Source organism: Babylonia areolata, chromosome 3, assembly GCF_041734735.1.
Source record: "Babylonia areolata isolate BAREFJ2019XMU chromosome 3, ASM4173473v1, whole genome shotgun sequence".
Classification (NCBI taxonomy): domain Eukaryota; kingdom Metazoa; phylum Mollusca; class Gastropoda; order Neogastropoda; family Buccinidae; genus Babylonia; species Babylonia areolata.
In genome coordinates this window covers 25,544,202-25,561,132 of record NC_134878.1, presented here as the reverse complement: position 1 = coordinate 25,561,132, position 16,931 = coordinate 25,544,202, and the positions used below count along the sequence as shown (strand labels likewise).

At 40.7% G+C, this 16,931-nt stretch overlaps 1 protein-coding gene across 1 annotated transcript in view; it reads left to right on the top strand.

Annotated features, from left to right (window-relative positions):
- The first annotated feature begins 688 nt into the window (after positions 1-688).
- LOC143280526 (transcription factor AP-2-epsilon-like) overlaps positions 689-16,931 on the top strand; it is a 197,015-nt gene continuing 180,772 nt past the window's right edge. Inside the window, exon 1 of the mRNA XM_076585208.1 lies at positions 689-996. Within this exon, the coding sequence (XP_076441323.1) occupies positions 958-996 (39 nt within the window). The 5' untranslated portion in view covers positions 689-957. The remainder of the gene's footprint in view (positions 997-16,931) is intronic.

Sequence of the window (16,931 nt, the reverse complement as noted above, 5' to 3'; positions counted from 1 at the left end):
GCGAGGGGGGAAAGCAAAAAAGACACTTTGACTGGGCAGGGCGCCGTCAATTAGAAGGTAACCAAGTTGAGCGATGCGTTTTGTGGCCACAGGACAGGAACTGGGGGTATGCACCTTGGGGACACGCCAGGCCGGCAAGGGACAGAGAGAGAGAGCAGACATTGAATCAGTGACTGAGTGAGGGCCCCGCCACCACAGGCTATAGGAAGTGACGGCCAAAGGAAAACACACCCATACACCACCGCTCGCTCCAGGTGATCGACCACAGGCGCTTTTCTCTGCACCGCTCTCTCTTCGCTACTCTACCCTACTCTACTCTACTCTACTCTGCTCCACTCTCCAGCCTGCAGACAGAAACTGTTCGCCCTTCCTTCCCTGCCATGGAATTGGATTGGAGGCGTTTTTGCTGTGCAGTTTGATGATTATCGCTTCACGTGCACTCATGTGTGACCCCGGAACAAACTGCCCTCCTTTCTAAATTAAGCCTTGTCAGTGACTGCCCGCTTGCTGTTTTCACTGGCTGTTTTTTTGTGTTTTTTAATTTTTGTTTTGTTTACACCTTGGTTGTTTATATTTCGACGGAGCTTTCCCCCCCCCCATTGTCACCTGAGACGTTCGTCACCGTTGTGAAGATATCACCACGGGGGAGGGGGGTCAGGGCTTGAATTGAGAACGTTCCCCTCCCACGCACAATAGCTTCGGGGAATTTTCACTTGCGGAGGCAAAGGCAGTGTTTGGCCAGGCATCGGCTGAAACAGACGTGTTGGCGAAGGCAAGGAAGGAAACGGAGATTGTCCAAACCTCTGTGAAAGTTGCAGACACTTGGGGAGATTGTGTCGTACTGTGCTGCAGTGTGTGTGTTTCGTGTGACAGTGCTCCGTGCAGTGTATCCAGTAGGAGTGAGTGAGTGAGTGAGGTGTTCACGGTGTACAGGATTCCGGACAGCGTCCAGTCACCATGTCTTTCCTAGCTCTGGAATCGGCACAACCGTGGCAGGTAGGTGCTGGCTGCCGGCTAAGTGTCTGTCTGCTGTTCATACTTACACGCACTGCTGTCAGTGCAGCGTTATAAGTCAGTGTTGGCTTTCTTCCCGTGTCTGTCCATGCTGTGTGTGTGTGTGTCTTTCTGTACTGGTTACTATAACCAGACCACTTGCTGCTTTGGGTGGTGGGGTGGGTGTTTGAGGGGGTTGTAACACTGGAGTAGTTTCTTTGGTTCTGACTTTTAGAACATTAAAATAAATATTTCAATCTTCATATGTATGAATAATTGTTTTGTTTTGTCCTACTTTGTTTCTTTTTTCAGTTTTTTTTTTGGTTTTGTTTTTGTTTTTTGTTTGTTTGTTTTGTATCTTCTTTCAAATATTCTTGGGCTGTGTATTCGCTTTCTTTCATTTAAAAAAAAAAAAAAATCCTAATACATTATTTATCTCAAGCCCCAGCTTGTGTTGCTTTATCGACTCTCATCAAAGTGTTTACTTTTCCTTGATCTACTTGTCGTTGATTGATTCCAGTCATACCCTGATTTCACATGTATACAGAAGGCATATCCAGTCACATGGCAGCAGGTATACAGTGTATCTGTACTGTCTTGTTTCCGCTTGTCGTCCGGTATCAGCTTTGAGTTAATTAGCTGAACGAGTGAAAAGCGGCGTGTTCTCCGTGTGAATCAGAATTATATATATATGAAAAAAATGAAAAAAAAAAAAAAAAAAAAGAAACTGCAAAGAAAGAAGTGAGGCCTGTATGACGAGAAAGACCCCCACACCCGCAGAGAAGCTTTTTGTGTTGACGCGTGGTGAGCAAACAGTCTGTACTTCCCTCTCTTTCACGCCCAACCCACCCGTTCCTTCATTCACTTTGGAGTCCTGTCACTGTTTTTTTTTTGTTTTTTTTTTTTTTCATGCACATACACACGCCCCCAGAGAGCCGGATAATTCCACTCACTACCTTTCTGTACATCCTTCCAACTACTGATTTTTTTTATTTCCATGATAATTATTAGTAGGTATGTATATCGCTCACAGTTCTGCGAACAAGTTGTCGTGTTTGTTCTCATCTTTCATTATATTATGATATCCCACAGTTTCTTTTCCTCGTCTTCTTTGCTTCAACATGCTCTTCTTTTTTTTTTTCAAATCTTTGTTAAAGCACGGTATATATATAATAATACCCGGTACTCAAGGCGTTTCAATCCCCCCCCCCCCCCCACACACACACCTTGGCATCCACCCGAGCGTGGCGGGGTGTGTTTACTTGCTGTGTTCTGGTCGGCAGGTAATCTATGGTTCGCTTTCATCCGTGTGTGTCGGGTCCCCCCCCTTCACCTCGTGTTCCTCGGCGCTGTCTGTCCCGACAGGTGTCCTTGTGCTGCTCACTGGACGGGGTGCTCAGCTTGGCTCTGGGTTCTTGTCGTTTGGGGATCTGTTTGTCTGTCTGCCTCTCTCTCTCTCTCTCTCTCTCTCTCTCTCTCTCTCTCTCTCTCTTTAACTCTCTCCATACGAACGGCGAAAGAGACGGCGTTAACAGCGTTTCACCCCAACTACCACCATCAAAATATTACAAGCGGAAGGCTCTTACACTGAAGGGGTGAACGTTGACAAAGAATACCACAATTCTGACGACGGAAGCTAAAGGTTGGGTCATTGAGACACCCACTGGACATCCGAGGGGTCTGTGTAGAGGAGAAGAGAGGACTGGCCGTACTGAGTGAGTTAAAAGTGGAACTGGAAAAGGGAGTCGCATGACAAGTCTTGTTTTGAGGTCATTGAGAGCACACGATATTATTGTTGCACTGAGAGATAATACTAAAGATGCCCGATTCACTATCGTCTTCGTCCGGCACGCTCTCTCTGTTTCTGTCTGTCTGTCTGTCTGTCTGTCTGTCTGTCTCTCTCTCTCTCTCTCTCTCTCTCTGTGTGTGTGTCATGACAAATGATCCTCACGGATCATGTCAGACAACTGTAGGACAAGACACCGAAACTGACTGTTGGACTTGAAACCGACACAACACACATGTCGACAATCATTATATATATATAGATATAGATATATGTATGTATATTACGCTCGTTCACCCAGCAAGCGGCGTCCGACAGTGTATCATGTTGTGCAGTTCACTGGTGAAGCACTGATTGCAGTGGGGTGATACAGGGGACATATCAACTATCACTGCCACCACCACCACCAACACCAACACCACCACCACCAGCCGCTGGAAGACTTGTACTGCTCTGACTGCACACTGCTAACCCTTCTATCACCGATCCCCCCCCCCCATTCCCCACCCCCTCTTCCTCCCTTCTCCCACCCCTCTCCCATGTGACTCCTACTACCACCCCCACCCCCACCACCCCCCACCCCTCATCACCCCAACCCTACCCCTATCAGTCTTCTTCTCGCGTTGGAGGTTTTTTTTTTGTTGTTTTTTGTTTTGTTTTTCATTTCATTGTTTTTGTTCTTTTTTCTTCTTCTTCTTCTTTTTTTAAATATATTTCTTTTGGTTTTGTTTCGTCCTTTTTTTTGTGACACAGTGAAACGTGGTCTGCACTGACTGACAGTCCCAGTGCGGATCGCCCGTGCGTTGTGTGTGTGTGTGTGGGGAGGGGGTCGTGAATCACACAGGGGCGGTGGTTGCTGTTGAATTTGTTTTTTGGCTGCAGGGGGAAAAACAGCCAAGTTGTTTGGGGGGGTGGGAGGTATGGTGGGGTGGGGTGGGGTGGGGTGGGGGATGGTGGTGGTGATGGTGTTGATGATGATTAGCTCCCTGTGCACATCATTGAGAATATCCACACACAAAAAAGTGTTGTTGCTTTTTTTTTTTTTGTGGTGTTTTTAATCCCGTAACAACAAGAGTAATTCATGATAATCGAATATGTGGATTTCTTTACTGTGCAAGGTTGTGTTTGTTTGTTTGTTTGAACTTTGTTTCTTGCAATATTTACTGCACTGGCAATTAATGATAGTTTCGGTTGATTATTGAATACACATTACTGTCACTGTTGTTGGCTTCCGCTACAGCCATTTGAAATGATTACATCTTCTTCTTCTTCTTCTTCTTCTTCTTCTTCTTCTTCTCGCATTTTAAACCACACACGCACATACATACACGCAAGTTCTTACAAACCCCAAATCACACGGGACACACGTACCCTCATGAGCGGGCCTGCAGACAGTCTCACACACACACACACACACACACACACACACACACACACACACACACACACGTGGAAGGCTGGGAGAAAAACAGAGAGGGTATCATATTTATCAAACAAAGTCATTATTTCTTTATTCATTTTCTTGTCTGCTGTCGCTGAGGTGTACAGTTAGAGAGAGAGAGAGAGAGAGAGAATATTTCCCCTTCAAATTGGTTCGAATCATGATTCAGTCAAAGGGCGCGGAATATGATATATAGGAACTGGGTTTTATTTATTTATTTTGGTCTAATTATTTATTTATGTTATTTTATTTATTTCTATTCTTGCGTATTTCTTTTGATCTCTTCCTAACAATGCGCTAATTTAGAAGTCGGGGATTTTTTTGTTTTTTGTTTTTGTTTTATTGTGTAAGTCGGTGTTTTTGATTTTTAAAATTCTGTAGGTGTTGGAATCTTTCGACTCATTGTAGCTGCGCTTGTGGTCTATGATTTACCACGTATCTCGTAAATACATAACAGAAACAAAATAAACAAAAATCCACCCGCGCATACACAAGTAAAATAAAACATACATGAACACACACACACACGCACACACACACACACACACACACACACACACACACACACACACACACACACATGTACACGCGCGCAGATGCATATATATATTTTTTTTTTTTTTAATATGCACACAGCGAAGGTTTTTGAAAGATAACTATAATGATAGGCCGACGTACGTTTAACTCAATTTTCACCATGATATTAATCACACAATAGTCCCTAATAATCATGAAGATGATGATAGTAATAATTGTGTATCTTAATAATTTTTTTTTAATGTTTCATTTTCAATAAATACATCATATTTACGTAAGCAATGAAGTACACGATTCTTTGTTTTTGATCTTCAGAATATTTCGTACTTATCATTGACTGAGCTATGTATATATAAAGATGATGTAAGAGCAAGAAAGTGCATAATATTAATAGTTATTATTCCATGGAATTATATGATATCATATCATTATATTATGTTATATTATCCTATCTTATCTTATTAAGACTAGAGGAACCGATTGGTAAGAATGATTTTATGATCTTGTTATTGTATGTGATTTCAATTTTAACATGACGGTTATAATGTGTTGATGACGTTGATAATGAGAACAAACATCGAGCGAATTCAGTGCATTGTATTGTGCTTGTATTGTGCTTGTATTGTATTGTATTGTATTGTATTGCAGTGTGCTGTGTTTATCGTATTGTAGTAAAGTGTGTCTGTATTGAAGTGTTGTGCCTAGCGAACGTTTACTTAATAATTTATGTCTGTTCTTTACATGTTTGGAGACTGATCGATTATTATTTTACTTCTGCTGATTTCATGGCGAATTTATTATTATTATTATAATTATCATTATTATTATTATTACTATTACTATTATTATTAATATTATTATTCTTGTTGTTGTTGCTGTTATCATCATCACCACCACCACCATCATCATCATCATCATTATTATTATTATTAGTAGTAGTAGTAGTAGTAGTAGTAGTATTCATTGTAATAATAATAATAATAATAATAATAACAACACAACAGCAAAACAACAACAATAATAATAATAGTAATAATAATGATAATAATAATGATGATGATGATGATAATAATAATGATGATGATTATTATTATCATCATTATTATTATTATCGTCATCATCATCATTACTAATACTGATATTACTATTATTGTCATCATATAATATTAATTATTATGATAATAATGATAATGATGATGATGATGATGATGATGATATTTATAGGGATGGTTATAATAATGGTGTTGATCATGAAAACAGTGATAATAATAATAATCACTGGTGTTTTACTAATGTGGTGTTAACATGTGAGTTCTTTCAGTTTCAAACTCATGATTACTTAGCACACGAGTTCAGCCTCCCAGTCATATACACGCAACATTCTTGTAATGAATACACGACAGTCCTGCACACAATAAAAAAAAAAAAAGAGAGAGAAAGAAAGAACCAAAAAATAAAAAAATAAATAAATAAATTTTAAAAAATGAAATAAAATAAAAATTAAATAAAGAAAGAGCCAAAGAAAAAGTTCAGCTGACCAAACTAACCGTCCTTGCAGCGAAAATAATCACCAACAAACATAATCTCCCCGAAAGATAAAACAACAACAACAACAAATTATGCCCGCAACGCCGATGACAGAAAAAATATATGCGTTTTCTGTACTTAACCCAGTAGCATCATTTTCCTTTGTGGACATGGATGGTTGTAAGTTATACCAACAGTGACAGTCAGTTTTACTTGTGCATTCAGTCCTTTGGGGTTCTATAAGTCTGTTGCGGGAATTTTCAGCTCAATGCGTGCCATGCATGCATGCAGTGTAGTTAAAAGACACAGGATTTGCCAGAGGAGCAAAAAAAAGGATTCGGCAAGGGAATTTAGCAAACGGAGTGACGAGCGGAAGATTAGATCCTGAAACTTCTGTTCTAGGGATTTGTGAAATCCTGGTTCGAATCCTGAAACAAAAACAAAAACAACAACAACAAAAAAAAAAAAAAAAAACTAAAAAAAAAACCCCGAAAACTCGAATGACCGCGTATGAATTTTGTTTGTTTGTTCATTTTACAATGCAGTGAGACTGAGTTCGCACTAACTGATCAGCGATACATTCGCTCTAAGCAGGTTTTTTGTTGTTTTTCTTTTTTCTTTTTTTTCTTCTTTTTTTTAAGTGCCTGATGATCTACATAATAATTATCGTCACCACCAAACTACTAAAAAGTATTACTATTATTGACCATATAATCGTGACCACATACCAGTAATCATCGTTATTAATGTCATTTGTTTTATTATCATTATTGATATTTATTATTTAGTATTATTATCGTTTTGTTATTATTATCATTATTATTGTTGTTGTTGTTGTTATGATTTAATGTTATAATGAAATATTTACCGGAGAATGGCACGGCATTTTCACGGAAAATGTATCCATCCCGCAACATTCTCACACACACACACACACACACACACACACACAGCGTACCCACGTACGCATCAGTGCAGACATATCAAGAGACGACATGCACATCAAGGGCAAAAAAATGTGTTCTTGTTTTTTCTAAGTACCCCCAACTTAGTTACTAAACGGTGGATAGCAGAAGAAAATCGATTATTATGAATTTGACCTTTTAAAGATAATATATAATCTACGTGAGAGGGAATTAGATATGCTGTTTTAATCGTAGCCTTTCAATTTATTTACTGAATAAATTTTCTTCTTTTATTTTTTTAATTTTTTTTCTAATTAGATTTAAAGTTTGGAGACATGACATCAGCAGTTGTGATCAAAAATTGATATCGCACAACTCAGAGAGAGTGGGGGCGCGGGGGGGGGGGTGGTGGGGGGGGCCGGGGGGGGGGGGGGGGGGGGGGGGGGGGGAAGAGGGAGAGATGGATGGAATATCACACCGTCACGCGGAATAATGACCGTGAAAAATGCTGTTTTGGGCGGTGTTTTAAACGGAACCTAATTATTGTAAATGGTAAAGGATGGGTAATGACAGTCAAACGGAATGCAAGAGAAGACTCTTGTTTACGACGTCGCTAATAATAATTATTATTATTCATTTTTTAAAAAAGAAGAAAAAAAGAAGAGCGAAATAAAAGAAGACAATGGTAGATCATATCGCTTGACCGATAACTTGTAAAACCAATACAAACAAACAAACAAACAAACAAAAAAGCCAAAAAAACCCCAGCAACAACAAAAAAAAAAAAAACAGCCAACAACCACACAACAAAAGAAACAAAAACGGAAGACAGTTACATTAGTAACACCCCCTCCCCCCTCACACACACACCCGAAAAATAATAATAAATGAAGAATACATAAATAAATAAATGAATAAATAAATAAATATTTTTAGATAACAACAACAACAACAACAACAACAAAGAGATTGGGGTCATCAGTGGTCTAAAAGAAATGCTTTTTTTCACATATTGATTCATTGATTCGTTCCCTAATATATTCATTTACTGGATTATTTATAGTTATTTATAAAGAATTACCGTTCACTTGTGGATTAATTTGTTGATTTCCTGATGTGTTTATATATATATATATATATATATATATATATATATATATATATATATATATATAAAGAATTACCCCGTATTCTCGTATAAACAATTGATAGAACTTTGTTGTGTAGTGTTCACTATATAAACTTTTTCTTGCCACTGCCATACAGTCTTGTAGCTGTCTGTGAAGCTTCTGCCAGTGATGGATGACTCGAAGAATTGATAAACTTTATTGGAAACATTTTTCGCCCGGAAAGAGCGCATATGGAAGCTTTTTTCGCTACACCCCAAACACCGACACCACGACAGGAAACCGCACACGAAACAGAATCAAGGGAAGCGATAGCGACCCCTTTTGATAACACAAGGGGGCGCTGTGGCACACGCTTGCATTAGCCAATCGGCTGGCACCGTTAGCCACTTTGCTGCTCCATTAGGCGTGAATGGGACAGGCCGGCAGGTCGGGAAATCTATTGAGTTGATCTCTGTCACTATTGATTCTCCTCCGCACGTTTCTCACTGGCCCGCTTTTGTTCTCCACCACCTCTTTTTTTTTTCCAATCCCGTTTTGGTAAATGAAATCAGTAACGTAACTGTGAGTCTTTGTAAGCAAAGTAAACCAGTATGTGAGTGTTATCGACAGGTTTCTTTTGTGTGTGTGTGTGTGTGTGTGTGTTAAAGCCGTCAACGAGTGTTACGAGTTCTTGTCCATGTCTCGCGGAAAAGACATCCCACGGCAACAAAAGATAGGTATTGTTGTTCCTGGTAGTAGTCTAAAGATCAGTTCTTTTAGATACGAATAATCAAATGCACATGTTCGCATGAAAATAGACTTTGAAAAAAATGTACATACAGTTGGACAATGCTATAATTATTGTTGAAACGTGCCTTCCCCCAGTGAAAACAGAGAAAGGTGTTGTGTAAAGAAAGTAATCAATACAATACAATACAATAAAATTCGATATGATACAACACAATACAATACATTACAATATAATACATTTTAATGGCTTCCATCGCTTTCAGAAAACCTTTTCCTTATTAACCTTTCCCACCCTCCAGTGAGTATAGATAAAAGCAGTAAGTATGAATGTATCAGAGCTATTAATAAAGTTCCAGGTGCGACACCTTTTGAGTTCTTGGCGAAAGCAGTGTTTTCTTTGAACGCACCGCTTTGGCTGACGGGCATAAGCTTTATATTTATTCTTGAATCACTCTGGTTACGTTTTATCATTTTAATCATACATATTTTTTATCGCTCTTTTTTTTTTCTTTTTTTTTTCAAGTTTCACCTTTTTTACTTTTAAAATTTAATCCTTTCTTTTTTGTTTTCGTTTTTGTTTTTTTGTTTTTTAATGAGTTCAATCTCATAAAATTGTGTTCAAAATTTTGCTTTCGACGGGTAAAGTGTGTGTGTGTGTGTGTGTGTGTGTGTGTGTGAGAGAGAGAGAGAGAGAGAGAGAGAGAGAGAGTGCGTATGTGTGTATGTGTTATGTTTGTTTGGTTTATCTTTTCGATTCTCACAATAACTATTTAATAAATGAATGAAGAAGGAAATGAATAAACCCTCACCCTCCACCAAAAAAAAAAAAGAAAAACAAAAAAGCCAAAACAAAACAACAACCAACAAACAAAGTGGGAAATAACCAACAACTGACCCTGATTTGTCGACTGATCTTTCGTTATGTTGTACTGGTGGGTTCAGTTTTCTCATTTGCTTTTTGATGTTTTCGTTTCTCTCTTTCTGTAGATATTTCGCTGTGACGTATCTGAAGAACTGATGCTGGAAACAAAGAAAAAAACATCAACTAGAAATAAAGAAGCTTATAATGTATAAATCATATGCGAAATTCCTGTGAAGACCAATATTATATGCAAATTATTTTCATTTGTCTGACCAAATCTCTCTAGAAAATGCAATTAAAATAAAGCAAGTAATTGCAATATTGACAATAATAGGAATGAAAATATTAACAATGATAAAAAAAAAACACACCAAAAACTAAAATGACAACGACAGCGTTAATAGATTGTCTGGTGGCAGTAGAATAAAAGTGAAAAAAAATATATATACAAATAATTATGTACAATATCGTTCTCTTGTTGTGTTTGAAAAGAGCGGTAACAGTTCTTATTGCGGCGTGTATTGTGGCGTGTTTTCATATAGAACATACTTTGTTTTCTTTAGCCCTGTGAATTTTGTTCCGAGTTGAGTTCATGTGTCTTTCGGGGAAAAAAAACAAAAAACAAAAAAAAAAACACCCCTCCTCCCCCCTCCTTTTTTTTTTAAGGATGAAAAATACTTTTCTAAAATGTCTTTGATCTGTTTCAGAAAAAAAAAACCCAACACATTTCCTTCACACTTTTTTTTTCTTCTCCTGTTCGTATAGGTAAATGTTATTAGATAAACAAAATTATATTATTATTATTAGATAGAACATTTTCTCATTTTCCTCTAGTTCCCTAACTCTGATTGCCTTTGGTCAAATTGTCAGCTGGAGAGCGGTGGGTGCTGTGGTGTGGAGCATTAATTTGATGGATGCATTTTCCTATAATACTCTTTCCTTTTTTCTTTTTTTTTTTTTAGTGATGCGCACGGTATTATCTGACACAGGTTCATGTACAAGCGCGGTTGAATTTTTAATGAAGATTAGAAACAATGTTTCGGAAATCAATGCTTGGCCTCATTGTTTATTAATTTTAAACACACACACACACACACACACACACACACACACACACACACACGCACATTTAACAACGAAAGGGAACTATCCTTGCAAGTTTTTGCAGCGCACCTCGATTATTTAATGTGTTGTGTGATGTCATCCTGTTACATGATTGTACTGCATTGTATTGTATTGTATTGTATTATGTTGCATTGCATTGTACTGTATTATTCTTGTGTCATAACAGATTTCTCAAAGTGAAAATCGGGATGCTCTCGCTTCGCTACAATGAAAGCGCCACCCATTTATTTATTTATTTATTTATTTATTTATTTATTTTCTTCTGCCTGCAAGTGTGTCTGTGTGGCGGTTGTGCATCGTATGTAAAATGGAACTGTTTATCGCGATACTGGTTATGTTTCAAACAGAAAACGTAGAATTTATTCAGTTAATGGAAAGTGGTTGTGTGTAGGGTGCACAGACATCAACGCTAACATAGATCGGAGATCACGTGGGGGGGGGGGGGGGGGCGTGGGGGGGCAGGGGGGGGGGGGGTAAGAAAATACAAAACAACCAGCACAAAGTTATTGGACACCAGAGTGTTTGATCATACTGTAAAGTGGTAACAACAACAACACTGAGGTTTGCAATTCTATCCGATGCCCTTTTTTTTTCATCTTTTTTTTTTCATGCGTTCGTCGCGGGAAATTGTATTTGTATTTGTATTCCTTTTTATCACAACGGATTTCTCTGTGTGAAATTCGGGCTGCTCTCCCCAGGGAAAGCGCGTCGCTACACTACAGCGCCACCCTTTTTTTTTTTGTATTTTTTCCTGCGTGCAGTTTCATTTGTTTTTCCTGTCGAAGTGGATTTTTCTACAGAATTTTGCCAGGAACAACCTTTTGTTGCCGTGGGTTCTTTTACGTGCGCTAAGTGCATGCTGCACACGGGACCTTCGGTTTATCGTCTCATCTGAATGACTAGCGTCCAGACCACCACTCAAGGTCTAGTGAAGGGGGAGAAAATATCGGCGGCTGAGCCGTGATTCGAACCAGCGCCCTCAGATTCTCTCGCTTCCTAGGCGGACGCGTTACCTCTAGGCCATCACTCCACATGTCATCCTTTCGACGGGCGCAGTAACTGAATGGTTAAAGCGTTGGACTGTCAATCTGAGGGTCCCGGGTTCGAATCACGGTGACGGCGCCTGGTGGGTAAAGGGTAGAGAATTTTACGATCTCCCAGGTCAACATATGTGCAGACCTGCTTAGTGCCTGAACCCCCTTCGTGTGTATACGCAAGCAGAAGATCAAATACGCACGATAAAGATCCTGTAATCCATATCAGCGTTCGGTGGGTTATGGAAACAAGAACATACCCAGCATGCACACCCCCGAAAGCGGAGTATGGCTGCCTACATGGCGGGGTAAAAACGGTCATACACGTAAAAGCCCACTCGCGTATATACGAGTGAACGTGGGAGTTGCAGCCCACGAACGCAAAAGAAAGAAAGAAAGAAAGAAAGAAAGTCATCCTTTGCAGCAAGTTGTTCTGCATTCTGTCTTTCCTGTGACAGTCAACAATGCTCAGCTGTTGCACGTTGACAATGCCTCAAAAAGTGCAAGTGGTTTGCGGACGGTCAGCTTTGACGGCCGGGCACAACAAACGATTGGTTTAAAGCGTTGGATTTTCAGTCTGAGGGTCCCGGGTTCCAATCCCGGTCACTGAGCCTGGTTGGTAAAAGGGTGGAGACTTTTCCGATCTCCCAGGTCAACATATGTGCACTCATGCTAGTGCCTAAACCTCCTTTGTGTGTATACGCATGCAGAAGATCAAATATTAACGTTAAAGTTTCCGCAATCCATGTCAGTGTTCGGTGGGTTATGAAAACAAGAACATACCTGGCACGCACACACACACACACACACACACCCGAAAGCGGAGTATGACTGCCTACATGGCCGGGTGTAAAAACGTAAAAGTCCTCCACTCGTGTGTACGAATGAACGTGGGAGTCGATGCCCACGAACCCAGAAGAGGAAATAGCGCATGCTGTTTCAGCACGAACCATATATCTGTATCGTTTTAATACACACCTCGGTGGCACAAACGTGCATGTGAAGAGGACGACTGGATTGGGTTTCGGAACAGCGCTCAATTTGGCCTTGCCACAGTCATCGCGAGGTCAGTTGTTTAGAAAGGAAGTCAGTTATAAACGTGAAGAAGGTGTCTTATAATACCGATGTCATGGTTGTCAACGTTGTCAGTGTAAAGGGAGTTTCCGATCACGCGTATGGTGGTTTCGTATTTGTCCCTGAAATCTTTGACACCCGCATTTTATTTTATTTTATTTTATTTTTGTTGTTGTTGTTGATGGTGGGAGTGGGGGAGGGGGCTAACAGAGTTGAGCAAACACACATGTTAATGTAGATTATTCAGAGATGGGCTGATGTTTGTGTGAAAAGAACAGAACAGAACGGAACAGAGCAGAACACTTTGTCACGAAACCTCAAGGTTTACAGGACGCAAGGCAACACATGATTACAATATGATGTATACTCGATTCGTAGTGCATGGTATGATAATGAAATACACCAAATTTACAATTGTATCTCAGTGTGTGTTTATGTGTATGGGGATGGCTTGGGATGGAGAAGACAGAGCTATTCAAATTATTCAAAACGCGTGGATAGCAACAGGTAGACCACTGAGAACCCCCCCCCTCCCCCTTTCATCCCTCCCCTCCACCTCTCCGCCCCCCCCCCCTCCGGCCACCACAACCTCTCTTCCTCCTAGTCCTACCCACCCCCTCCACCCTCTCCACTCTTCAAAACCTCCCCCTTCACCTCCACACTACCACCACGCACCTATACCAGTTCTTGACGATCAGCACCAATAAGTGTTGTGAAGACAAGGCCCAGGTTCAGTGACTGGGAGCCTGGATCGTGCACAGTGTTTTCCCTTGGCAGGGGCCTCCGCCTTGTGGCCTTCCTTGAAAAGACCAACCGACTGGTCCGTTCCGTCAACATTTTCCTTTCCGTACTTTTCCGTACTTCTCTTGCATCGTGTACGCCACAGCTGTCTCTCTCTCTCTGTGTCTCTGTCTCTCTCTTTCTCTCTCCATCTCTCTCTCCCTCCCTCTCCCTCCCTCTCCCTCTCTCTCTCTCTCTCTCTCTCTCTTTCTCTCTCATCCACACATCGTTAGGAATTGACCAATCCTCTCTCTCTCTTCAGTGCCTCAGCTTGCTTGGAAACGGATCAAAGGTAGAGGTAGACAATGGGCCGAACAACAACAACATTAACGGGGGGGGCAGGGAATGGAAGCCGGGTTGAAGTGGTTTCTGTTCAACTTCTCCAACAATGCCCATCAAGGCTGTAGGTATGTATGTACCGTGGCCCGCGCAGCGTTTCAAGTCTCTCTGTGCAGGCAGGAGAGCTTTCCGGCCCTGGGACCAGCTTTCTTTCCCCTGGAAAGAGCAAGAGAAAACAATCATTAAGGCTCCAGCCTCTCTCTGTCTCTCTCTGTCTGTCTGTCTGTCTGTCTCTCTCTCTCTCTCTCTCTCTCTCTCTCTCTGTCTCTCTCTCTCACACACACACACACACACACACTGTCTCTCACACACCCTCTCTCTCTCTCACTCTCTCTCTCACACACATACACACTCTCTCTCCTTCTCTCTCACTCCCTCTCTCTCTCACACACACACTCTCTTTTTCTCTCATTCTCTCTCTCTCACGCACACGCACACACACACTCTCTCTCTCTTTTTCTCTCTCTCACACACACACCCTCTCTCTCTCTCTCTCTCTTAGGCATCTGCTTGGCAGATGTGGTGTAGCGTATATGGATTTGTCCGAACGCAGTGACGCCTCCTTGAGCTACTGAAACTGAAACATCTCACACACACACTCTCTCTCTCTCTCTCTCATTCTCTCTCTCTCTCTCTCTCTCTCTCTCACTCTCTCTCTCACACACACACACACTCTCTCTCTCTCTTTCTCTCTCACTCTCTCTCTCTCTCACACACACTCTCTCTCTCTCTCACACACACTCTCTCTCTCTCACACTCTCTCTCTCTCTCTCTCTTTCACACACACACACACACTCTCTCTCTCTCTCCCTCTCTCTCTCTCAACTCCTTCCTTCGGGCGACCGGCCTGTAACAAGTGTGTGGGTGTTTTTAGAGCCTCCTGTTCATCAAGCCTGGTGTGACCCGTTGCAGGGAGGTCTAATGAGGCTGCTGGCTTTTCGGCAGCAGCGGTCTGTGGGGGGTTGTTTGTGTGTGTTTGTTTGTCAGGGGGGTGGGGGTGGGGGGGGGAGGGCGGGGGGCGCCAGGATTGCCCGATGTTGCGTGTGTGGCCAGCTTGGCGACGCGTGGAGTCAGGTAATTAGAAATCGATCAGTGTCGGTGGGGGTAGGGGGAGGGGTGGGAGGGGGGGGGGTTGTGTGTGTGTGGGGGTGGGGTGGGTGGGGGAAGAGGGTGATATATATATATATATATGTGTGTGTGTGTGTGTGTGTGTGTGTGTCATTAGTTGTCATGCTTAATCCCATTGTAGGCTGGCAAAGGTCATCAGATATAAACAGGCTACAAATAGAAAGAAGAACGTTACACAGATTGTAAGGTTGACAATTTCCCGCTTTCTTTAACAGTTTAAAGACACATTTTCTTTCTTCGGAAACTTTGGTTGACTACTCGAATCTTCAGCTCATTCACCGACATTTTTGTTCCTGCGTGTTTTGTAGCAAAAATATTTTCTTTTGTTAACTCAGTTCATTCCAGCTCAGCTCAGCGAAGGTCTGAAACGTTGGTCGACTAAATATAGGAACATGTTATTTTAATTCTGTTTAAAACTCTCAACGAATAGTCTGATATCCACTTGACCGTTTTTGATTTTGTGTCATGTTTAAGGTTTATTTATTTATTTGATTAACTATTTATTTATCTGTTTATTTATTTTTTTTTGTTGTCTGTTTATTTATGTATTGATTTGTTTATTTTCTTCCTGTGTTTTAGGCCCTCGGAAATGATTACAATGCCCCCACTGGGACACCGTCATTTCTTTCATTTTCTTTTCTTTCTTTTTTTTGTGTGTGAATAAATGTTCATTTAGGTTTGTCATTTATACATGCATACAGGGAATTTGTCGCGTATTTGTCCTACTAGTTGTTATAATCTAATAATAGATCACGGAAACTTTCTCAGTTCCATGTACAAGCATTCGTCATTTATACATGCATACAGGGAATTTGTCGCGTATTTGTCCTACTAGTTGTTATAATCTAATAATAGATCACGGAAACTTTCTCAGTTCCATGTACAAGCATTCGTCATTTATACATGCATACAGGGAATTTGTCGCGTATTTGTCCTACTAGTAGTTATAATCTAATAATAGATCACGGAAACTTTCTCAGTTCCATGTACAAGCATTCGTCATTTATACATGCATACAGGGAATTTGTCGCGTATTTGTCCTACTAGTAGTTATAATCTAATAATAGATCACGGAAACTTTCTCAGTTCCATGTACAAGCATTCGTCAGTGTTGGATGCGTTTCCCATTGAGACGTTTCCATCTCGTTACGGTTAGTTTTTTTTGTGTTTTTTTTTTCCACGCAAATTCGTTTTAATCACAGCAGAAACTGCGACTGCCGTGTGATATAGATACAGGGATATATATTATATACAGACAGCAAACCCGCAGAAAATTTCTTCAAGTGACGTGGTTCTACAAGAGGGTATGTATTTGGAGAGCCTGTGGGCAATTTCGACACCTTCGTTCCCTTCCTGTAAAAACACAACAAATTTGACCGCCAGGTTTTCTTTCGCGGTTATCGGTGTGACCCAGAGAAACAGCAGATGAAATCGCGTGTGCGTACACAAACACTTCGGTTCAATCCAGTCCGGTGATTTTAAACTTTCATCTCATCTCTTTTACAACGAAGATGATATTGGACGACAAATATTATTACGAT